Genomic DNA, 26,309 nt, shown 5'->3' with positions numbered 1-26,309 from the left:
GCAACTATTAGAAGACTGCTGACTTTAAAAAAGGAGGAACAGCTGAAATCTGTTATGAAGCAAAAACACTGTTTTTAAAGAAAAGGTGATACAACACAGAGGGTTTCATATGCTCTATCATCAAAGTCAAAGTCAGTTTTATTTGTCAATTTCTTCAGATGTACTTGCCATACAAAGGAATTGAAATTACGTTTCACACTGTCCCATGCGTAGACATAGACAACAATAAAGTGCAGATGCACAACATTTAGGTAACATACAGGATATAACAAGACAGGACCTACACATAACATATAATAAAGTGTTCCACAGTGCGCCCTGGAAAGTAGTGTACTAGTCTACTTGACGTAGTCCCAGGTTGTGGTTGGTAAGTGTTTTTGTTTTAATGCAGCATAAGACTGTAGCAGCAGTAATAGTAATATAAATAATATAAATAGTGCTAAAAAAATACTAAAAATATATAGCAGCAGGTGTGTGCAATTGTAATGCAGAGGTAGTCGTTTCCAGTCAGGAATGTAGAGAGTGTGTCCTTGTTGTGGAGTGTGTGTGTGTGTGTGTGGGGGGGTCCAGTCTGTCTTCCTATACTCCTGCCAGTCTGGTGGTTCTGCTGGCTGGGAGCCGGGAGGGGAGAGAGTTCAGCAGTCTCACAGCCTGGTGGATGAAGCTGTTGGTGAGCCTGGTAGTGCGGGAGCGGAGACTTCTGTATCTTTTTCCGGAGGGCAGGAGGCTAAGCAGACAGTGCGCGGGGTGGGTTGCATCGTTGACAATTGTGATGGCTTTGCGGGTAAGGCGGGTGGTGTAGATGTCTTGCAGGGAGGGGAGTGGTACACCAACTATCCTCTCAGCTGTTCTCACAATGCGCTGTAGAGCTTTTCTGTTATAGTCAGTGCAGCTACCGCCCCACACAGTGATGCAGCTGGAAAGGATGCTTTCAATGGTTCCTCTGTAGAACTCTATCATTTTTAATGGAATATAGACTTTAAATGATTTGCACATGATCCTGAGTGTTTTGAAATGAGGGTGCATCAGACTGTGAAAGCACTGTGAAAGTATTAACACCTGGGATCATTTGCACTTTTCTGTAATTTGTTTAGCAAATGGAAGCACTTCCATCAGAAAACCTGTGAGTCGTCCCTTATCAAGACTGTTATATTTTAATTTGCAGGTTTACAGGGTAAATACAGCTGCTTTTCTGATCTCGCTGTATGTTTTCAGCTGCATATGAATGTGAATAACTGGTAATATTTTAGCACACAGTTCTTCCCATGGAGATGTGTGTTTTAAGAAAAGACTGTTTTTAAGAGAAGGCTTTATGCACAACTTGAATGATACATGTGTGGTTCAGACAAATGAACATCCCAGGGGTGTACACACATACACACACCCATTCACACACACATGCACACACAGTCGGCTCCAGTGCACGTGGCTGACACCTTCACCCTTTTCTGAACTGGGACTAAACAAACCATTGCGGGCAGGACTGGATTTGTTTTGCATTCCTTCGAGTGTTTTGTGGAGATCGAAAGCTTACAGAGTTATTACTTGAATGATAACTATGGATGACATCCTCCACTAAATAGTAATCATACCCCACTATGTTATCATCTCTGTGGTTGCATTGCTGCCATAATCTGGACACTTACATGGCCAAGATTGTCTTTGTGGAAGATAACACTGATTGACAACAATGTCTTCTGAATCATAGTCCAATCTAGGCTAAGGTAATCTCTAATCTGACTCTAATATCATCATCCCATACAAACGTTCCTGGTGTTCCTTAAGGTTTGGGCAATATTTTAGTGTTTTTCTCAGAAAATCAAGTCATTCAGTTTGCAACAGGGTTGTTTATGTCTGGAAAGGAATGTAAATGAAATTTACTTCAGTTTTATTTACATAGCACTGGTTTACAACCACTGTTACCTGAAGGTGCTTTATACTGAAAGGTAAAGACCGTAAATACCTCAACAAACAGATGACCCCCTATGAGAAAGCACTTGAAAAGAGTAGGAAGGGAAAATTCCCTTTTAACAGCAAGAAACCTCTGGTGACTGGATGGGTTGAGGTAAAACTTTCTATTTTATAATTATAGAACAATTTAAGCAATGAGCGACCAGAGCCCCAAGAGTCCTGCTGACATACAGTGGCTTGCAAAAGTATTCAGCCCCCTTGAACTTTCCCACATTTTGTCACATTACAGCCACAAACATGAATCAATGTTATTGGAATTCCAGGTGAAAGACCAATACAAAGTGGTGTACACGTGAGAAGTGGAACGAAAATCATACACGATTCCAAACAGTTTTTACAAATAAATAACTGAAAAGTGGGGTGTGCGTAATTATTCAGCCCCCTTTGGTCTGAGTGCAGTCAGTTGCCCATAGACATTGCCTGATGAGTGCTAATGACTAAATAGAGTGCACCTGTGTGTAATCTAATGTCAGTACAAATACAGCTGCTCTGTGACGGCCTCAGAGGTTGTCTAAGAGAATATTGGGAGCAACAACACCATGAAGTCCAAAGAACACACCAGACAGGTCAGGGATAAAGTTATTGAGAAATTTAAAGCAGGCTTAGGCTACAAAAAGATTTCCCAAGCCTTGAACATCCCACGGAGCACTGTTCAAGCCATCATTCAGAAATGGAAGGAGTATGGCACAACTGTAAACCTACCAAGACAAGGCCGTCCACCCTAAACTCACAGGCCGAACAAGGAGAGCGCTGATCAGAAATGCAGCCAAGAGGCCCATGGTGACTCTGGACGAGCTGCAGAGATCTACAGCTCAGGTGGGGAATCTGTCCATAGGACAACTATTAGCCGTGCACTGCACAAAGTTGGCCTTTATGGAAGAGTGGCAAGAAGAAAGCCATTGTTAACAGAAAACCATAAGAAGTCCGTTTGCAGTTTGCCACAAGCCATGTGGGGACACAGCAAACATGTGGAAGAAGGTGCTCTGGTCAGATGAGACCAAAATGGAACTTTTTGGCCAAAATGCAAATATGTGTGGCGGACAACTAACACTGCACATCACTCTGAACACACCATCCCCACTGTCACATATGGTGGTGGCAGCATCATGCTCTGGGGGTGCTTCTCTTCAGCAGGGACAGGGAAGCTGGTCAGAGTTGATGGGAAGATGGATGGAGCCAAATACAGGGCAACCTTGGAAGAAAACCTCTTGGAGTCTGCAAAAGACTTGAGACTGGGGCGGAGGTTCACCTTCCAGCAGGACAACGACCCTAAACATAAAGCCAGGGCAACAATGGAATGGTTTAAAACAAAACATATCCATGTGTTAGAATGGCCCAGTCAAAGTCCAGATCTAAATCCAATCCAGAATCTGTGGCAAGATCTGAAAACTGCTGTTCAAACGCTGTCCATCTAATCTGACTGAGCTGGAGCTGTTTTGCAAAGAAGAATGGGCAAGGATTTCAGTCTGTAGATGTGCAAAGCTGGTAGAGACATACCCTAAAAGACTGGCAGCTGGAATTGCAGCAAAAGGTGGTTCTACAAAGTATTGACTCAGGGGGCTGAATAATTACGCACACCCCACTTTTCAGTTCAGTGGGTCTGAGGAGTTTCGCTGCTCGGACCCACTAACATCGACAACACTGAATCAAAATTATTGGCTTTATTTTCTGTCAGTGGGCACGATCTTTTGGCTCATCAATTTATCATTTTCAGCGTCTGTACACAAAAACCTGGAAACTAAAGTTGCATCTGTGCAAATCGTAAAAGCCTGAAAAAACATACCCAAATAACAGGTATACACCTGAATCCATCTGTACCACTCTGTGTGGTTTAGCTGCCTTAATTTATCCTCTGTCACAGCCGACAGTGGAATCAGGCTCATGGCGTGCAACTTTAACCTCCACGTTTAAAACTAGTTCAGCAAATAAGCCAAGGCTGACTTCATTCACTGCAGCTTGACCTTAAAAAAATAAAAAATAAATAAATACCTCATTGTCTGCTGGGTCAAGTGTGTAGGAAAAACTGTGTGTGTGTGTGTGTGTGTGTGTGTTTTCATCTGTGGTGCCTTTCGGACAGCTCCCTGTGCTCGCTCTTGATGGAATTCCTCTCAAACTGCTGTCTCCCTCGTCCATTCAACTAAGCATTTGTATTTCTCAAAAATAAGTTGTTTCCACCTTGTACTGGATTGCTTTACTGTGTAATGAGGCTGTCTCCACGGGGCAAGTCAGCAGAGGTGTAGGGACATTGAAGCAGTAGGCCCGATTTCCTTTGCTTTTTCGTATTTGAATGACAAACTGGAAATAGTGCTGGCCACCAGAGCGCTGTGGTGGAAGGAGACTTTCTGCACCACTGGCAATACACAAACCTTGGAAACGGTCCTGTCTAACCCTGTGCTTGAAGGCCAGCAGCGCCCAGAGGAAGGGGTGGTCTATGAGCTCAGGAGGATTTTGCCCCTGGAAATATCCCTCCCTACAATGTTCATAACAGATGTCTCTCAGTTGAGGAAGAAATGGGGACATTTGCAAAGATAGCTCCCAAAGTTTGTCACCACTGCGCTGCTCAAGAAGGGAAAACTGTTAATTTTATTTAGACAAATGCATTTGCTGCAGCTCCACAGAGGGCTCATATAATACCATAAAGTACGCTCTGAGCTGTGAGAGGTGATGAGGTGCGGTTTTATGAGGTTAACAGGAAAAAAGCTGCAGGATGTGACACAGCCAGGTACACGCTGAAAACTTCAGATCAGTGTTTTTACTCCTGCTGCTGCCTGTGGGAAGGTGTTGTAAGGCACACAGTTTATTCAATGGCAAAAACTTGAAAGTCGACAAAGACTTTTCAAAAAGGGATTGCTGGCACGCAAACACACACGGGGAGCACAGGAGAATATGTTCCCTCTTGTTCCAGATTTTTGTTTTCTCCAGCATATTTTGTACAACACCTTTTTTGTCTGGTTCCCTGTGGAATGCACCATATTTTGGGGTGATCTTCAAATGTGGATGGCTGCCACACACAAACAAACACACATACACACACACACAATAATCCCAGTGTTACCCTATCAGTACATCCAACTAATCGGCCTCGCATGCGATGCATGATAAGGGAATGCAGCCGTTTGATAAAGACGAGCCACGACAGAGCGGCGATCCACTGTCTCAGCACGAGGCCACCGGTGTCATAAATCAACAGCGCCTGTTTACTGGCTGCTGCACAGTTTGACTGATAAAGATTTAAAGGCTCTCAACTGTTTTTTCATTTCACACAAACACGCTTAACAAGCAAAATATCATGTAGCTTTTGCCAAGACCTGTTATTTTCAATTTGACATCTTCAAAGTCAAATATTACAAAGGAACAAACAAAACTCAACTTGGTCATCCATTGGTCACATGCTGCAGTAAATAGACACATTTTTAAACGTTATCTTTCAAGTAAAGTTTGTTTATTCCAGGTGTTCCAGTTTGAAGACATTTAAATTATTACCTCTAAAAAGAGGTGGATGTTGACCGAACCCTGACCCTAAACCTTTAAAGGTAGCTTATGAGCTGGTGGATGTTAACCCTCTGAGGTCTAAGTCATGAGTAGTGATAACCTCAGCTGTAGCCCTAAAGGCTGGAGAAAGGACAAACAGACTTTTTTTTTTGGTGGGGGGTGGGGGGGGTTTATGACATATCTACCTACAAAGCAGTGTGAAGTGCACCTCCCTACAGAAGTAACAGCAGTAATACAGCTGGGTTAATAGATTATGGGTTCATTTAGGTTTATAAAGTTTATAAAGATTGCTATTTTTTGCAGTTAGTGTCTGCCTAGCACACATGGACATCACCAAATGCTCCATTTCCTCCCCTGAGATGCTGAGCTAGGCGTTTACTGCAGCTGCCTTCATTTTCTGCTTGGTTGTGGGTCTCTTTGCATTCAATTTTTTCTCAAGTACCTGAAAAGCATGCTCTGTTGGGTTGAGACAAGGTGAATGACTTGGCCACTGATTAATATCCAAATTATTTGCCCTGAAAACAATCTTGCTTTTGCAGAACGCTTTTGCTCATTATCCATTTGGACTGTGAAGGAATTTGCAATTAATTTAGCAACATTTGGCTGAATCTGAGCAGAGTGCACACCTGTACACCTAAAAATTCAGCTTACTACTTCTATCATCATCATCAAGAAACACCAGGCCCATCCCATAACATGCCTTCACCATGTTTGACAGATGATGTGGTATTCTTCAAGCTAAGGACTGTTTCTCCCCTTCTACTTAGTTTTCTCTTCCAATTATTCTGGTAGAAGAGCCTCCTGGCCGCCGCCTGGCTCACAATGCACCCGACCCCTACGGCACCTCCTGCGGGTGGTGGGCCTGCAGGAAGATGGACCCCATGTCTTTTTTTCAGGCTGTGCCTGGGCGGGCCCCATGGACTAAGGCCCGGCCACCAGACGCTCACCCTCGGGCACCCTCTCTGGGCCTGGCTCCAGGGCGGGGCCCCAGTAACCCTATCCCGGGCAGGGTGAACTGTTCCCTTAATGGTCTTCTCATAGGCGTCTTCTGAATTGCTCTTTGTCTGGTTACTCACCTAGGACCAATTTGCCATGGAAGACCCTACCAGGGGGCAGAAGCCCCCAAACAACAGAGGAGGCCCCGGGGCAGAACCAGGACACGCTGGAGAGATTATATCTCTCGGCTGGCCTGGGAACGCCTTGGTGTCCCCCAGACAAGCTGGAGGAGGCGGCTGGGGAGAGGGAGGTCTGGGCTCCTCCGCTTAGGCTGCTGCCCCCGCCCCCGCGACCCGGCCCCGGATAAGCGGAAGAAGATGGATGGATGGATATTTTTTTGATAATTAGCTAACAGACAATCAAATACTGAGCAGATGTGGGGGATTGTTCATTCTGGGTTAGTCATTACACCTTTAATACATTTAATCACACGGTCATAAGTGTGTTTATTGTTTTTGAAGTATTAATGAGCTCAGCTGTACATTTCACTGCAACTCTTGGTTTTTAGCTGGAGCATTGAATGGCTTTCATGCCTGAGGCTTCCCAGCTAGATGGTTTTCATGTAAGCAAAAGCAAAAACTTGTAATTTCCTGTTCTGCCACAAATTCTTAGGCATAAGAGAGACTTTTCATTTGAAGTTTTGCTGATGTCCATCTGTTGCCAGCTCACTGAGCTCGATTTCTGTGACACTCGGGGAGCCTGAGCACGGGGGCAAAATTATGCACGAGACCCGTCCATCAGCAAGCTCACCTCCACATCATATTCATGCACCCCCTGTTATCTTCCCTCCCTCCTCTGTCTCACACATAGTCACCGTTGTCTTTTTCTGCAGATGTGGATGAGTGCATGACTGGTGCCCACAGTTGCAAGCCCAGCCAGCGCTGTGTGAACACAGTGGGTTCATTTGTGTGTGAGCTGCAGGTCACTTGTCCTGCTGGTTACCAGCTGCGGAACAGTCTTTGTGAGGGTGAGTTCATTGTTCCTGATGTGTTTCATTAAACCAATTTACCCAGCAGTCATTTCCAGAGCCTCTGAAATAGCTGGTGGAAATTATGTCTTCTTCAATATAATATGCAGGATTTTTTTTTTATTTTCAGGATGATTTGGTTTTGTAAAAACAAAAGCAAGGACAGTGATATAAAAGCAAAATCACTTGACCCAGCTGTCTTAACTAATTATAGACCAATTTCCAATCTTCTTTTTATGAATGAGTAATTCAAGAACCATCAAGATCATCTACAGAGGAATTGGTTTGTTTGAAGAGTTTCGGCGTTCAGAATTCATCATAGTACAGACACAGCACCAGTGAAGGCTACAAATGCTCTTCTTATGGTCTCTGATCACTATGTATGTGATAACTATATTTTACTACAGAGATAAGAACTCTCTGAAATAAAGGTATTAAAGGTACGGCACTGCAGTGGTTTGTATCATATCTGTTTAATAGACTCCAATTTGTTCATGTAAATGGGGAGTCTTCCGCTCACGCGAAGGTTAATCACGGAATTCCACAGGGTTCAATGTTGAGAGCAATATTTACATTATATACGCTTCCCTTAGGCAGTATTATTGGAAGGCATACATTTTCAGTGCCATTCAGATGACCTCTAATTTCCTGCTTCTAAATTCAGATAAAACTGAGATTGTTGTACTCAGCCACACAATCAAGTCTTAAAGACCTCATAGTATCATATCACACCAATACAGCACTTTGCTCTCAGACTGCTGGTTTACGTGTGGTTCCTGGGGTATTTTAAAAGTAGAATGGGCAGGGCCTGCAGCTTTCAGACCCCTCTTCTGTAGAACTAGTTCCTAGTTTGCATTTGGGAGTCAGACAAGATTAAGTTTACAGTAAAACTTTCCTTTGCGATAAAGTCTACAGTTAGAGCTGGCTCAGATGATCCTGAACCACCCCTTAGTTCTGCTGCAATAGGCCTAGGCTGCTGAGGGCTTGATGCACTGAGCATCTCTCATTTCTTTTCACTTAGCAGCTACTACATCAAAAATACAACAATACGGTGCTGTAGCCATTTACAGCACAAATAACAAAAAGCAATGGAGTTTTGCTAAAGAAAATACTTGGTTTAAACTAGCATTGGTGAGCCATATTTCTTATAGTTTAATGTAGTTATTGTGAAGCTGTAGAAATTTCAGCATCAGTGTTATATATTCAATAAAGGCTTGTGTACAGAGGCTGACAAAAATTGCCTTATGTATAGGGAGGCATCTTCATTTAAACATTAAATTATCAGACACTGACACTAAAAATAAAAATTATGCAAAGAGAAAGTTACAGGAATCTAATTACAGATGTGAAAAAAATAATTTGAAATTTTTTTACATTTAAACATTTCATCGAACACATATTTATGTGTGTTGAGGTATAGCTGCTGTCTTCTTATTGTGAGATATTCAACATTACCTCTGGTGTAATTCCACATCTTGGCACTTACCTTTGGCTGGGGTTCGTGTTTGTGTTGGAGTGTGGGACTCACTGTTGCCACTTTTTCAGAAATTTTAAGAGGGTCCAGAAACAAGAAGCAAGCAAGTCCAGCATGCTGGCTCAAACTGAGGCAGTATATCATTGATTCACACACAAGCCATTCTGGTCCTAATGTTTGTCACCCCCTCCTCTCTACTGATCTTTTTAGTGGTATTACTGAAAACACATATTATTGAAAATCCTTTAGGGGTCATAAATCCATGAATACAAGACTGCAGTGTACTATAGTGCATCATTATTAATGCAATAGGTGCTGCTGCTGTTGTACTGTCCTAGATCCGTGTTTCCTCGCTATTTAGATTAAATTAACACTAGTGATGTAGAAATATGCAAAAATCATTTTCACTACAATATTCCTGCCATACTTTGTGAACTGCATCTTAAAAGAGACTAAATACATTCACTGAGTATTAGTCACATTGGTATGCAGCATGTACTCACAGACAGTGTTCAAGCCTGCATCAACCAAAATAATTACAAGATATACACAAGACTGACAGTAGTATTATGTTGTATTTTATATATTCTATGTTGTGTATGTTGGACAACAGCCTGTCTAAACCGAATAATACCACATCCCCAATTTGGCTGTTGTTTTTATTGTCCTTCATTAGCTCGTATAGTGTTAGCTAGCTAGCTCTAAATTAACAATGCTCTTTGGTTTTGGTGATTTCATTAGCTAATGCAATATTTGAAAATGGCCATCTTATTTATTGGAGTGTTTGGGTATCATATGATCCATGTCTTGCAAATGGTCTGTGTCAGCATAATAGCAAGCGCTAACATAAACCAGAAGAAATACAGTTCTGGGTGGATTTAATCCCAACCAAACTGTCCTTCTGTGATTCAAGTGCTTGCAAACCTTTAAAACTTTTGACCTTACCTATGTGTCAACTTAAAGGGTTGTTCTGGTATGTTAATAGGTAAATATTTCATATAAAGGTTTTGTTCAGACAACATGACATCTTTGATTACTTTTAATACAAAAACAATTACCCAAAGTCACTTAATTTAGGCTCACTCAGCAAATCGTCATAAAGTCTGGGTTTGAGCAGATACCAAGGTTCAGTATGTTACAAGATAATCAACCAAAGAGCAGGATTGTGTAGGTGGTGCTGCACTTTGAAGCTCACGTGACTCGTGTCACAGAGGACTAATCAGTATAAGCATAACATGAAGGTAGTATTATCTAGTAAACCATCCAGCAGGCAAAGAAAGTAATTAGTTATATGAAAGCAGTGACAGAATGTTGGAAGAGTATCCCTCTGATATTAACAACGGAGAAAAGTCAAATTAAGACCTCCTGCTCAGAGGACCCAGGATAAAATGAACTACTTGCGGCATGAAAAAAAAAGAAAAAACTCTCACATTGCTCATGAGATTCAATAACTGTCATTTAAGAAGTTCTGTTCAACTTCTGTTAATTGTTTTCATTGAATTCTTCCCTCCAGTTAATCACTGACAAAGTGTCTGTAAATGTTCTGTGCTTGAGTCACAGTGCCCCCTGCTGTACTACTAACAACCTGAGAGCTCAAGCTAAATTTACAGAGCCTCTTGTAACAGCATAATGCATTGAGAGATTGCTTTGTGCAGATAAACTAATGCAAATCTATTCTTTCTTTACAGACATTGATGAGTGCACGATGAGAACTCATAACTGTGGCATGGGCTTTGTGTGTGAGAATACAGTGGGCTCTTTCCTGTGTAATCCCAAACAGAAGTGCATCAGCGGCTTCACACAGGACTCTCATGGCAACTGTATTGGTAAGAGACTGTCCATGCTCTCCAGGCTGGGTAACATTACATCCTAACTCAGGACCAGTAAACAGCTGATAGAGTTGGTCCTATTCTTTGTAAGGACAAATCTTAAGCAAAATGAGCCTCTTTAGCAGAGCCATCCATCAAACTTACTCTGTATTGTGCCTGTGTCTGTGTGTTTTTCCATGCTGCAGTACTACTCAGATTCTTGATATTTTACTGTCTTTTAACCAGGCTTTAACTATCTTGATATTTCTTAAGAGATTCAAACTAAAAGATTTTAAATCAAGTGTCTTTTCTTCATTTTTGTATTACAGTTAATGTGTTATGTAAAGCTTTCTGGGTGTTCCAAATAGGTGAAAGGGGGGTTAAAAGGGAGTAAGTGTTAACCAAACTAAAAACATACACCTAACCTCCGATGGCGTTGCTGGTGACTGATATCAAGAGATTGCTAACATGGGTCTTTTGGGGCAGTGATTATGCACAACAATACGTTTGATCAGTCTATGTATATTAAAGGCAGCAAGTCTGTGTACGTCATCTTTCTGACACAGTTTACACACATGATAAAACACAGTGGTCGATGAGTGGTAAAAGCTCTTACCTCTTTATGTGATTAGCTCACTTCTGTATCTGTTTGGTAGGAAGGCTACCCAAAAACTTATGGATTTGCATTTACCTCTTAATTATGATTCTTTCTTTCTTGTGAGTCTTGTGAGAGTAATGTAACAGAAGTGACATATTCTTCAGTTAGCATTAGGGTTGATGAAAGCACTGATGATGACTTAGCCCTCAGAGCGTTAAGCTGAGGCCACCTCTGGATTCAGGAATTTTTTAAAGGATTCTTTATCATAGCAAGATGTCGCGCTGTATCTGTGAAAAAGTATTTGACAACACTTCAGATTTTCTCTTGTTCAACACAAATCACTGTACTAACACAAAGATTAAACAAAATGTAATCCAATTTTCTTTAGATTACTTGCACTTTTCTCAGTACCGTGCAGGACAACTTCACTGCAAATGAGCTAAACATAATATTTACCTCTGGGTGCTCCTGATGTCATAAAACTGCCCCATGTACCTCGCTGATCTACAGCCAAAGCAGAGCAAGTAATCATCAGTGGTAATGACTCCCTGCAGATGACTGCACATACATCACAGATCTGTCACTGAGGGTGGGAGGATTCCTTTGGCCCTCGCTTTTTCAGTGTGTTTTGGAAATACTTGTTATTTGACTTATTCGTATCTGTTAAAGCTCTGTTTGCATTTGCACACTGATGCCTTACTGAGAACTGGCTCTATTCTTGATTCTGACGCTGTTACTTCAAAGCCAGACTCCTTAGTTGTGCTATGTTTCTGTTATTTTATCCATCAGATTTTCATCATTATTCATGCGTGATGTGTGTTTACTCATACACTGGTATCCTGACTTAAAAAAAATTTTTGTTGAAGAATCCAATTTTTCTGTTTCATCATGTAGATCTTTTATCCTGATTACTGAAAGCTTTTGCAGGAATTGGTCTCACCTACATTTCTGAATGCCCGCCAACAACTGTAGGAAACTCCAGAGATTTTTATTATATCATGGAGAGCTTTAGTGGGGCCCTCACTAATTTTTAAGATTAGGAGAGTAAATGAGTTAGATGGATGGGACTATATATCGTGATCTAGAAGACACAGCAAAGCAGTGGTTTCTTAGCCTATTTAGTGCATCCAAAGAGTAATCGCTGTCCTCCACATTTTGTCATGTTACAGCTTTCTTCCAAAATGGATTAAATTCATTTTTCATGTCAAAATTCTACACACAATGCCTCATAATGACAAAATGAATAAAATAAAAAACATGTACATACACTGCTTTTGCTCCATACTTTGTTGAAGCACCTTTGCAGTAATTACAGCCTGAAGTGTTTTTGAGTATGGTCCTCCAAGCTTGGCACACCTATTTTTGGGCAATTTCTTCCATTCTTCTTTGCAGAACCTCTCAAGCTCCATCACTGAAGGACATTCACATCCATTTTGGAAAAAGGCTGTAACATAACAAAACGTGGAACAAGTGGAGTGCTATGATTACTTTACAGATACACGGGACAATGGCCACATTTATTGAAGTTACCATTTAACAGTTACAGTTACCCATTTCAATATTACCACTTTGTTTTTCACCATCAGTAATAAATTCAATTCAATTCATTTTTATTTATATAATGCAATATCACACCAACAATCACCTGAAGGCCAAGGAAAGATAAAAATAAAGCCCCTCCAATAATAAAAATGTGTTTTGTTAAAATGACTGGGATAAGTTATTAATCTAATCTATTACTCTCTTCCACAGCATATCTTTTATCCCATCTTCCTTCTCTCACCCCAACCGGTCACAGCAGATGGCCCCGCCCCTCCCTGAGCCTGGTTCTGCCGGAGGTTTCTTCCTGTTAAAAGGGAGTTTTTCCTTCCCACTGTCGCCAAAGTGCTTGCTCATAGGGGGTCATATGATTGTTGGGTTTTTCTCTGTATGTATTATTGTAGGGTCTACCTTACAATATAAAGCACCTTGAGAAGACTGTTGTTGTGATTTGGTGCTGTATAAATAAAACTGAATTGAATTGAAGTAATCTTAAGCCTATCAGGATTGATCCTCCACGCAGTCACAGCTTCATTCTTGGTCTTTTTGACTCTGCAGATATAAACGAGTGCAGCAGCCTGAGTGAGCCCTGCAGTTCAGGCTTTAACTGTATCAATACTGTTGGCTCCTATACGTGCCAGAAGAAGATTGTGATGTGTAGCCATGGTTACCACGCCAGCCCTGATGGAGCCAAGTGTGTTGGTGAGGTTTAGCACAACATGCACCACTCACACAGGAGGATAATGTTGTGGAAAGCTGTGAATGAAAGCACTGACTAACTTAAGCTGCGTGAGTTACAACAACGCCAATATTTTTCCCGCATAAGAAGTCTAACTCACTTGTGTAAAATACAGTAAATATTAGAAGTTCTTCTTATAGACGGCAAACCATCCACTTTGAATGTGAACCATGACTCTGATCGCAGAGGAAGTAACAGTCTGCCAGTTCAGTCAGCTGAGGAGGCTGTGAATGTTCACTGTCCTCCAAGTAAGACAAATGCAGCCACGAGCAGGTGAGAGGATGTGTGTGAGCTGGAAATTATGAGCCAAAAAGTAATGGAGGACTGCGTTACTGCAGTAGGTCCTAATCATAAAATGATGGCTTGATCCATATACTGACCTCTAACAGCTGATCGCAGAAAGCAGAGCACTTTATAAGGAATACTTCACTCTCTGTTTGTATAGAGAAGCACTGATCACACAGATATTCTCAGCTATGTGTTTGTCTTCTTTTTGATGTACAACTTAAGTAATGTCCCTATTTTTTCCTCCTGTCACATTACATACTTCTTGCTGTAGTGTACAGTGGTTAGGACCAACACTACCAGAACTGACTCAAACAATATGTGCAGTAGTTTCTTTAGTTTTGAGTAAGTAAGATAAGAAAACAGTCTTGCCACAAGGTCCGTGCCGTAGCTGCTCGTGACATTTTTGTCTTGCTACAGTGACGTACATCAGATAAAGTCTTTGTTAAATTTTTCTGACCAGATAAAAAGAAAGAAATCTTGTCTGGTCCTGTTTTTTTCATTGAGACAAAACTCTTTCTCTAGAACTTTGGGACCAAATTTAATCTGAAGTCTTGACTACTTTAGATAAACAATAGCTAACACATCTTTCTTAATTTATTTATTATTTAAATAATAATTCTATTTTTTCTATAGAATTTCTTTTGTTTTTGTATTTATTACACAATTATTTATTTGTTATATTTTTATATTGTTTGATTTAAATAAGTTGCATGAAGGCCTGTCATCCTATTGTCCCTGCCAATTGAAATCTTCCTTCCTACTCATTCATTTTTCTGTCTTTACACCGCTCCCCCATATTTTTAAAAGTATAACACACAAATAAGGAAATGGACTAATTAAGCGTACTGTGCCCATTGTCTGAAACACTCACTGGTTCCCTAAACTAACCCTAAGTCAAGAAAATATTTGTTCTGATATGCACTAACATTTATTTTCCAAAATAATGTAAAAGTAAAAATCATTTTAAAAACATAAATAACAAAATAATAATACCAAGAGAGTGAGAACATCGAAGCATGTTCTTTTTGTACTGTCTGGCCCTGTAACAAGCCTTAGCTGTGTTTAAGTTACACCCACTCGGGTGCTCAGTGGGTCACTGTTGAAGTGCTTCATCTTTCTTTCTGCCTGCGTAGACACTGACGAGTGTCAGATGGGGACGCACCGCTGTGGAGCGGGCCAGATCTGTCACAACCTTCCCGGCAGCTACCGCTGTGACTGCCAGACAGGCTACCAATATAACGCCTTACGCAAAGTCTGCACTGGTACGTATCACTGTGTCACGTCTGCAAAGTGAAGATGTTCAGACTGAAGGTTCACTTTATCGAGCACTTTATGAAACCGGAGAAGCTATGGGTGCAGACGTCGGCTCACTGAATCAGAGTTTTTCTGTTATGACGTCAGATTTGACTAAATTGGGTTGGATAACACTTTCTAGAGTTTCAACCTATCACTTGTAAAAAATGCTTATTATCTGAGGATTTCAATTCTTTAAAGAAACATAAAGCATATTTATTCCTGATATTCTCATAATTCTCATAATTATTAACTGTCAGCAGATTAGACATGCAACCGTCCAGTCTCCAGGCAGATGTCAACGAGCAGGCTGAACAACAACAGCAAATGTCAGGCTTAAATGTTCTAAAGAGTACGAAAGCAGAGCTCAGCTGATATTTTACACACTGTAATTTTAAGAGAGCTGTGTATAAGCAAATCCCAATGAACTGAAGCGACGTTATAAAAAAGAATATGAGAGACTAATAAAGTGATGTAGAAAAGTTATTGTCCGTAAAAGATGGTTCTACAAGGTACTGAATCATGGGATGTACTTAGTTTTTTACTCACTGCTTCTGCATTTTTGCTCCATTTTTTGTTAAATAAATAATGACATGGTAAAATGAATGTGATTTTGAACTATATAACTGAAATTGAATTGATCTGAATTGAACTGAACAAATTGTGAAGAATTAGCCAATAATATTTAACATTGAGTGTTTATTTTAAGAAAGTCATATTTAACTGGGTTTTATTTATCGGGAAATTGGAGCGTATGCTGTAGTTACTTTCAATGTTGACGTAATATGTTATTTTTTTAGTTTTTTTTGTCGTGTATTACATTTGTGTGTATTCATATTCATCAAAAGTCCCACACAATAGGTTTTTGAACAACACCTATTGTCCAAACTTTAGCTTCTGAGGGGCAGCCAATCAGAAGAAAGCTGGCTTAAAAGAAGGATGGCCTTCAAGGGAAACTCATCGTGTATGTGTGCTGAGTCCTTGGTGGGCCTCAACACTATCTGCTGCCTAATAGCTCCTGTTTCTGTACTGACAGATGTAAATGAGTGCTGGCGCTATTCTGGCAGGCTGTGTGCCCAGAAGTGTGAAAACACCCCAGGCTCCTACCGCTGCTCATGCACAGCTGGCTTCTCCCTCGCATTCGACGGCAAGAACTGCGAAGGTAAACTAGACAGTTTGTTCCTCTGACATATTGAAAATTTAAATGCCACCTTGTTTAGACAGACCGTCTTATTTTTCATGAAGAACTTAAATCAGAGAGGCGAGCCTCCAGGGACAACATCAGCATCAAAAGGCAAAAGCAGTCTTTGCACAGACTTTGGAGATTAAGTATATTGATGGGAAACTGTTTATGTGTCCTTTGTAAGTCACTGCTATCAATAAAGTTTCCGTTGGCATTTAATTTAGTCTCCATCTCTGGGATAAGAGTAATAATGATAGTGTCCTGGTTCAGGTGCTGTCAGTCGTCAGCATGCTGGAGATGTGATTGTGCTTCAGAGAGCAAAGCCGATCATGATTCACGTTATGTCCAGCTTGTCACAGACGTGACTGAAGGAACTTAATCCAGATGCAAATGTTTCTGTTCCAAAGGTGAAGCTTAGCATTCATTGAGGTTTATGAGATAAAAGCTTGTCTGAAGGATATCATTAGGTTTTGATTATCGCTTTTAAGATTGATTTTTTTCAAGTTACTTGTCTTAAAAAGTGTCTTGAATAAATGACTAGAGCAGCAAAGGTGTTTGGGGAGGCAGCAACATTACAACATATATATACAAATATTTGTTTTTTCTGTCTAACTCCTAACATACAGCTTGCATAAATATTTACACATTTATGTCTAATTTCATGATTGTATGTTTTTGTTTCTGTGCTCAGATACAAATGAGTGTGAGCAAAACCCTTGTAGCCAGGAGTGTGCCAACATCTATGGCTCATATCAGTGCTATTGTCACCCAGGCTACTACCTGAAAGATGATGGCCACACCTGTGAAGGTATTTTCTTCCAAGGTTGCCAGTGTGGTAGAAACACTTCAGAGAGATCGATAGAGACCTCAATACAATCCAGCATACTGCTCTATTCCTACAGTTTATATGATTTACAGTCAACACATTTAGACCCATCTAATTAGATACATGTGTGAAATTTAACAAATTCACAATTCAGACACTTATGATTTACTCAGTCAGAGAGTTGTGAACCTCAGCTGCATTTTACTCAAGTGTTTCTATTATCCCAAACCATACACAGACTGCACTTACATATATAATACACTATAGCTGTATTATAGTGGTTTACACAGTTGCTGGTTCAACTCCTGCTGAAGAAATGCATCCTTTTTGGGGTTGTGTCAGGAAAGCAAACAACAGAAAAACATGCTTCAAATGATGAATACATAGAACACCTTTAAAATTAGACTTTGAAACTGTTGTTCTCTTGCTGTTAGTTTGACAGTAGAGAAATCGGATGAGTGATGTATGAAATCAGACAGGGCAATCAATACCAGGAACGGTTTTCTATAATTATGCAGAAAACAGAGGTAAATGTGTTGGTATAAATTTCCCATAAAAGGGGCTGATGTTCCAGCTCCAGAGAACTTCTCTGGATGCCAAGTTGTAGTTGATGTTCCACATAAGATATACACACACTCAATACTCGAGATAAAGGTGAAAAGCCCCACTGCTTTTGAACCTTTCTTTCCTCACAGTTTAATCACAGTGACGAGATGTGCATGTGTGTGTTTTAAACAGATATTGACGAGTGCTCCCAGAGCATCGGGAACCTCTGTGCCTTCCAGTGTGTTAACACGGCAGGCAGCTATCAGTGTGCCTGTCCACCTCATGGATATGTCATGGCTGCCAACGGACGCACCTGCAAAGGTGAGGCTGATATATACAGTAACCATCTTCTTGGACTTGATGCAGGTTACATTTTTGTACTGTTTGACTGGAGCATTGAGAACCTTTCTGTCAATGCTGTTTTATGCATGTACTAACTTTCACATGTTTTAATAGATAGACTTAAAATAAAAGTCAAAAAAAATCTTGTTAAAAATGCAGTGGGTACACTTAGTGTGACAGGCTGTTAAAGAATAGATTGAGTAAATTGCAGCATCCATCCATCCATTTTCTGCTTATCCACAGTGCGAGAACTTGGGTACACCCTAACAGGTCACCTGTCTGTCGCAGGGCTAACACATAGAGATAGCCAATCATTCACACTCACATTAACACCTATGAGTTTCCCATTAACCTAACCCCACTAACTGCATGTCTTTGGACTGTGGAAGGAAGCTGGAGTACCTGAAAAGAACCCACGCAAACACGGGGAGAACGTGCAAGCTCCAGAAAGGCCCGGTCAGTAGGTGAAATCAAACTCTTCTCAGTGCTAACCACTGTGCCACCGTGCTGCCCTACGCAAACAGCAGCACACGGCCCTAAATCTGAATCTGGAAGAGAACATTTACTGCTCTACCTATGCATACCTATGGGCTTAATGAGTTTCTCCCTTTTCTACCTAATTTTCACTTAACTTATTCATCCTCAAATTCAAACTGCACTACTGTATAACTTTTGCTTGTATTGTATAGTCCAGGGGTAGGCAACCTTTTTGATGGCGAGTGCCATTTAAAATTTCCTCAGAAGTCAGTGTGCCATATGATTGCATTAGCAATAAATTTAATAACGCTCTATATTAACAGTTACACATTATATAGAACCACTTTATAGAATTATATTTGTTTGCAAATGTTGGCAGCTATCAGCGAATAGTTATCAGCTATTTTGAAACAAAAAAAGACACTTTTATTCATAACAAGAACTCCATAACAGCAAATGAACTGTACAACAGAAAATACAAATGCTATTTATGGTCTCCTCACAACAATGATAAGAAAAATAAACTGGGCCAATATGGTATGTTTGTTAATACAGAGACACACATGTTAATGTGATCTCTGGTCTCCCACTCAGAGACACAGGTCTCCGAGTGTCCAGCATTCAGACGGCTACCTGAGGACACTCATGTGAGAGAAAATCTGCTCACACAGAAATGTAGAGCCAAATACTGTCAATAAGGCCTCTGCAATGTTCTGAAGACAGTTAAACTTGTCAGGTAGTGATGTCCCGCAGGTGACAATGCAAGCTCCATGAACATGCACAGCTGTGGATTCTAGCTGCTTCGATGTCGCATTAACTGGCATTAACTCAGCCAGTTAATGTGAGACAAATCTAGCTGCTCATTAAAGATTTCTGGTTTGATCAGAAAATAAAACATTGGTCCATACACCTGAAAGTCCCAAAAATGCATTGTGTCTCGAGTCTATGGATGCAATTTGACTAAAGACCGGCCCCCCAGATATTAAAGCCATAAAGCCTTTGAATGAAAACAAACGCTGTTGTGACAGTGATGTACTCTGTCTTGTTGGTAAATGTATGATTTCTATTCATTTTACGTCAGATAAAAACTTTGGTTGTAAGCTTTAGATAATTATTTAATAACAGCCAGACATTTTAAATGAGAATAAGAAAGTATTTCTTTGTGCCCCCCTCTCCCTGTTAATGCCCTACCTGGCCCCCTGGCAAAACTTTGCTAGACCTGCACAGTTACCAGCTGTCAGCTACGTAGAAAAGGATCCTGGTGTTATTTGTCTCTCAGAAACAGTTCATAACTTCCCTTCAACTCATCTATGTCACCTAAAAGGTAAACCTGTTTCTCCATCACCTGTTCAGCTCTGATGATTCAGTAAGGACATCTCCTGGTTTCATCTTCATGTTTCCCTCTCACCAGATATACAAACCGATATCATGACCGGCAGTTTTTACAGCTGTGGCTCCAGCAAACATCAGCTGATACTAGAAATTAATATTAAATACATTCTAACAACAGCTGATCAAGCTTAAACGTGCTGCTGTTGTTTAGTGCGACATCCGGCAGTTTCCTCTTTGTGACGCAAAGTGAGCGATAAATAAACAAGAGAGAAAAGCCGATCAGCTGATCATTGATCAGTTTCATGATTGAAGTAGCAACAGGAGAGGGAGGAGGAGAGAATGAGAGAAGAAGAGGCAGCTGACAGCATAAAGACACAGAGTAACTCCAGCTTTGTGTCTTTTTCATTCTACCTGAAGTCTGGGACAAACTGTGTTCCTTTTCAGCTCAACACCAAACGCGTAATAATTTCTCTGAATGCAGGACGATTCCGTTTGTACCGGACGGTTGGCAACTCTACTAACTAACCTTATGAATAAAATAAAGTTCACTATCAATAAAATCATAGCACCCGCCCAGCTGTATACGCAGTACGAGTTATTGTAACTGACTGTAAAAAGTCAGCATAACAAAAATAAACTCCACCTAAACTTGGTTTATATCTGACCCAGATAGACTGCAGGTCATTAACTTCTTACCTGAAGTTCAGTTCACCTGACGCTCCGACCGGCGGCTGCCTCGGGTCTCTCCTCCTCCTGCCTCCCCTTCCCTCATCCACCTGCTGGCCTCCACCACTTGTTAATTTTACTGAATCTGTGGAAGCTCCGCCATAGCCACCACTAAACAACTGAGTTATTTTTACACACCGACCAGCGTCTGGCCAGTCCACCACCACCAAAAAAAAAAATAAAATAATCGGGCCACCGAGCAAATGCCCTTATGCCCGATGGCCAGTCCAGCTATGGTCGTGCGTGCCATCTGTTAACCCTTCGCGTGCCAACAGTGGCACGCATGCCTAGGGTTGCCGACCCCTGGTATAGTCCTTATTAACTGATATTGTTTGACAAGTGTAACAATGGTTCAATTTTGCTGTTAGACATTTATGGAAATTTGCTTTCTTACCAAGTTAATGGAATTTTTGTTACTCTTATGGAATTTTGACAGCAAACCTAACTCAAAGTTTTCCCACTTTATGATTACATACACAGTGCCAGGGGATGCAAATTTGCATCCCAATCATCATCAGTGATAGATGACAAGAATGTTTTATGTCATAAACATGTTTAGTCTCTGTTGAGATAACATGCATGTCTCACTGCATTGTTTTCATTTTGTAGAAAAACCAAATCTATTCCATGATTGGTTTTAGTCATTGTAGTCTAAACAGTGTATGCTCAACATCACCGTGCTGCAACTGACTGAAGTTGACTGAGGTTGGGCTGCTGAAGCAGATTTGCAACTGAGCAACTGTGATCATTTTTGGTGGAAATGGGACTGGACAGGGTGCTCCAACCTGCACTTGTACCAACACCCAACCATGCAGCTGTTCCAGTAGGACAATGCGCACCCACACAGTTTCAGAGTAGTGCAGGTCATTCTGGATAATGAGCATATCCAGACACTTTGCATTTAGACTGGGTCTGTCTCCTATTGAGGTTTCTTGGACAGGTTCATCAGAGGTAGTCACAACCACTGACCATTGCACAGCACAGCATCATTCAGATTGGGTCACAAAAGCCTATCAGAGGAGTTTCTCTCCCTGACAGTGACGCTACCAGCAATCAGAAATGGGGGAAAAGATTACTGTTCCCATGTTTTCTGTGGATGACAACAGTATGATATGGTGTAACGCAAGGGTGTCCAACTCCAGGCCTCAGATCCTGCAGGTTTTCGATATGTCCTTGATCCAACAACCTCCTCAACATGTCTCGAAGTTCTCCTGAGGCCTGGTAATGAACTAATCATTTGATTCAGGTGTGTGGACCCAGGGTGATATCTAAAACCTGCAGGACACCGGCCCTTGAGGCCTGGAGTTGGACACCCCTGGTGTAAAGCTTAGAAAACAGCACATAAGTGAAGCCTGCGTTAATTGTCTCAGATCTGAAGGTGAATAATTTAGTGACAAAGCACAAAATGATGATATTTATTAGATTTATTATTGGCTCTTTTTCCAGATATTGATGAGTGCACAGCTGGCACCCACAACTGCTCCACTAGGCAGACCTGCTACAACCTTCAGGGAGGCTTCAGGTGTCTCTCCTTTGATTGCCCTCAACACTACAAGAAAGTGTCAAACACGTGAGTCAAATTTATATTTTCTCCCCTGTTAAAGTTTTACGCTTTTGGCTCAGAGTCAGATTTTTACTGCATCAGAGTATGCAGAGGTTAAGGCTCATTAGAACGTCTGGGTATTATAAGTTTCCGTATTTGAGTTATCTTTGTAAACAGGTCCAATAAAATTTGTTTTTGTAGTCTCCAGCTGCATTGGACTATGTCTGTGTATATGGTTTCTGTCCAGATCCTCTCAGGCTGTGAAACATTATACATCGATGTGCCTACAGCGCAGTGTTCTGCACAGAAGGGCCTTGTTAGCTGTGAGCTTGTTTAACTGAACATGATTCCCATCCGCTGTGTGAAGAAGTCAGATGGCTTTGATCAGCTCGGTGCTTCCCAGAGCCGTCTCTGCAGCTCTCCCTGCTCTACGCTCCAGTGAACAGCAACACCACACACACACACACACACACACACACACACACACTCTCCCCTGTCAGCCCACAAGAGACGTCTTATCAGTGTTACCTAGAGACACCTTATTACCCTCAGTGTGACATCTCTTGGCTCCCCATGGAGAGACATCTTTCATTCATGAGCAGACTTGGCAGTCACGGACAGACAGCTGAGATTAAAATGTGTCTTGGTCTTCCCGTATTAGGTTCCTAGGCACTCTTGTCTTGATGTGAGTTGTGCAAATATTACGGTGCACTACAACAAGGATAACTCCAGGCTGTAAATTCGGATGTGTGATGGATAAACAGTCACAGAGCTTCAGATTGCACTGTGGGAAAGACCCACAAACTCAAAAGGTTTCTGCTTTTCACTGGCATCCACAGTCTTCATCTATGTTATTATGGAATCCTTGCAGCAGGGGGCAGTGATGTGAAAGAGCAGTGCTGCTACATGCTACCTCTTTTCAATAGCACTCCAGGAGCAATGGAAAAATCACATGTGCTTTAAGAAGTAAATGATTTTGCGTCACGCTGCAGCTCGGTTCACAATGTTCAGGGAGTGTAGAGAGGTCAAATGCACTACAGCAAACGCAGAAGAAGAAAAATGCTGCATAAACACAACAGAAGTTGAAAAAGAGACAAGGGAAGAAGACGAAAATGCTGCAAAAGCTCTCACAAAACACCCCACACAACACAGGAGCTGAGAGATTTTCACGATACAGAGAGGGAGATGCTACAATGGCCTGAAAAGCACCAGGATAAATGGTGATGTGCCTGTGGTGACATCACACGATACACAGTGGCCACTTTTCTATAGCTAAGATCCAAAACAACAGAAGTGTTTTTGAGGTGATGGAACAGCTGCAGACGTGGCAAGCTGACAGTAAACAGCTCATAGCAAACATATATCTACAGTAATATATGAATCATGTAGTTAAAGGACAGTGGGATCCCTCATATGGCTTGTGTCACTTTCCCAGGTGGTCCATCACGTTATTGCCTCCCCAAAAACATGGCTGTTGTCTTTTGTGACATTTGTTTTTTTTCTACTTCCATTGTTTTCTTCAAATTCTGCTGTGTTTTATTTGCTCTTATAGTATTTTAATATTTGCTGGTGTTTTCTTACATTGATTTTCACTTCTATGGGCCCCCACATTCTTGAAAGCCCAGAGGCTGCTGTAGCTTACTGACATGGTCTGTGATGATAAACAAGGAACCATCAGTAGACATGGCATCTCTTCCTTACGCATCTTATATCCCTTTTCCACCCTTGCACAGATGATGCCTTATCTAGAATTGGTTCTATAGGATCTGTTCTATCTATTTGATACCAGTTCACAAAAGTAATGTCAAGACACTTTGTGTGTTGAGTGTTCAGTGAGCAGCACAGTGTCCAAACATTGTTTTCCTGACGTCTTTTTCTCACCATCTTCCCTGACTTATTTACAGACGCTGTGAGCGGATCAACTGTCCCGCCAGTTCCTTAGACTGTAAGAACTCTCCCTTGTGGATCACTTACTACCAGCTCACGTATGAGACCAACATCATCATTCCAGCTCAGATCTTCCGAATCGGCCCTAACCCGGCCTACTCTGGAGATCATATTGTCATTAGCATCACAAAGGGGAATGAAGAGGGCTACTTCAGCACACGCAAGCTGAACAGCTTCACAGGTGCCGTCTACCTGCAGAGAAAGGTCCGCGAGCCCAAAGACTTCCTGATAGATGTGGAAATGAAGCTGCTGAGGCAAGGGACGTTCACTTCATTCTTGGCCAAGATTCACGTCTTCATAACACCCAGCACTATGTAATACCAAAGAGACAGACACAGAGACTAGACATTTCATATGGTGCTAAACATTTTTGCCGTTTAGATTTTTGTAATGCTTCTAAAGGTTAAAGCATGATTTAGGAATCTTGTAGAATATTCCCAAAGATTGAATTATTCCTATCATGGCAGGCTTTCTGCTATGTTTCCTTGAAAGTAATGTTTCTTGAAAAACCTTGTATGTTTACGTATGTATTTTTCAGCTTCACTCTAGCAAACATAATTTAGCTTTTATACACTCGCACTATTAGTGTCTGTTCAACTGTGTGTATAGACTGGGGCTGGTCTGGGTTATTGGTTTATTCCCTCATTACCCTTTTGGTGATGTTTCGCACCTTTGGCTGGCTTTAAGATACAACTGTAAGATTGTGTTGTTTTTTCCTCCCACTTCACTGATATGTCAACACAGGAGCTGAGAGATTTTCACATTACAGAGAGGGAGATGCTACAACGGCCTGAAAAGCACCAGGAGAAATGATGATGTGCCTGTGGTGACATCACACAGTGGCCACTTTTCTATAGCTAAGGTCCAAAACTGGCAAAATGAATATATGAGAACGAATGGTCTCAGAAGTCTAAGAAGCAGTATAAATTTTTCAATTTTAACCTTTATTTGTGTAGATTAAAAAAAATCTTTCAATAATTTTACAAAAAAAAATCAAATAAAGGATATTTATTTTAGTATCATATGCTTATTTCACTTGGTATTTTTTGTGATTTGGCATATTTCACATGTAAATGATAAACGTTAGTGACATATCCACAGAGCTGGGCAACACAAAGGGGAAATGAAGCGTTTCTCCAATTTAAAAAAAAAGAAAGAAAAAAGTTTATCTTCTCCCATCTCAAAATATACTAAAAGCAAAACTACATAAATTAATGTAATCATTTTTTTCCTCATTATTATTTTGCCCGTTTTGGACCTCCATATCGTTGCATGATTTTTGATTTGGTCAAACATTTGGTGTATATTATTTGTGAATATGTGATCTAATCAAATGAGTTCAAAACACACAAAAAAGTAGTGATGATGTCATTCTAGCACTGACAGTATTATTATAGGGGAGGTTACATTTTATTGTTTCATGTTATACTCTTTAGTTTGTAACCAGATGCATCTTTTTTATTTGACTGTGTAATTATCTCAGGGTAAAAATCACATTCTCTTTTACACACTAAACAATTTCCTGTGTGGTGTGCAGGAATGACTCAGCCTGCTGCGTTAACTGCAGGCTGGCCTCACACAGCATGTACGTTTGTATCTGTAAACTGACTGATGATCAAACCGTTGTCGTTTGCTCAATAAAAGGGCACAGTGTCAGAGTGCGTTTGTCCACGTCAGTAACATCGTCACATGTTGGACGGCTGGTTCCTCAGTCAACAGTGATCCCACATCCCCATCTACTGGTGTCAGAAGGTCCCACTATTAATACACTTATGAAGTAATTTAGATATTATGAAGAAAAACAGCTGTGCCACACACATTGGGCACTTCTTATCTGAAATGTTTTTATCACCTCTTCCGCTGCTCCACAAGGAACATGTTGTCTGTGTTCCACCCTGTGGTATTCCCACCCGGAAAGTGTGCGCTCCAGCCTATTAATACATTCCAATAGATGACAATTCAACTGGAAACTAGAGGGTGGTGTCACTGTAAAAACCAAACACCACAGTTTGGCTGATAGGAGGTTTTACTGAATAATAACACTGATATTTTAAGACTGCAATTACTGGGTGTGAAATCACCCAACATAAAATGTCAGAAGAGCTTTTTACTGAATCCTAGAATAAATTATTCTAAAGGATGATGGCGATCTTTTTTTTTTAACATAATTCAATAATAACAATAAAAACTAAACACAGTATATACATGTGTTGTTTTGCGAA

General features: G+C 40.9%; 1 protein-coding gene across 3 annotated transcripts in view; it reads left to right on the top strand.

The window, feature by feature from the left end:
• fbln2 (fibulin 2) overlaps nucleotides 1–25,743 on the top strand; it is a 76,966-nt gene extending 51,223 nt beyond the window's left edge. For 2 of the 3 annotated variants that reach the window (XM_031731739.2, XM_039612413.1), the window contains exons 9-17: nucleotides 7,292–7,426; nucleotides 10,589–10,726; nucleotides 13,404–13,547; nucleotides 15,006–15,134; nucleotides 16,202–16,327; nucleotides 17,040–17,156; nucleotides 17,913–18,041; nucleotides 22,044–22,167; nucleotides 24,045–25,743. In XM_031731739.2, coding sequence (XP_031587599.2) covers nucleotides 7,292–7,426; nucleotides 10,589–10,726; nucleotides 13,404–13,547; nucleotides 15,006–15,134; nucleotides 16,202–16,327; nucleotides 17,040–17,156; nucleotides 17,913–18,041; nucleotides 22,044–22,167; nucleotides 24,045–24,405 — 1,403 coding nt within the window. In that variant the 3' untranslated portion in view covers nucleotides 24,406–25,743. The remainder of the gene's footprint in view (nucleotides 1–7,291; nucleotides 7,427–10,588; nucleotides 10,727–13,403; nucleotides 13,548–15,005; nucleotides 15,135–16,201; nucleotides 16,328–17,039; nucleotides 17,157–17,912; nucleotides 18,042–22,043; nucleotides 22,168–24,044) is intronic. The other variant, XM_039612414.1, reaches the window with a different exon arrangement.
• The last annotated feature ends 566 nt before the right edge of the window (nucleotides 25,744–26,309 follow it).

Source organism: Oreochromis aureus, linkage group 5 (assembly GCF_013358895.1).
Source record: "Oreochromis aureus strain Israel breed Guangdong linkage group 5, ZZ_aureus, whole genome shotgun sequence".
Taxonomy (NCBI): domain Eukaryota; kingdom Metazoa; phylum Chordata; class Actinopteri; order Cichliformes; family Cichlidae; genus Oreochromis; species Oreochromis aureus.
This window is presented reverse-complemented; position numbering and strand designations above follow the sequence as displayed.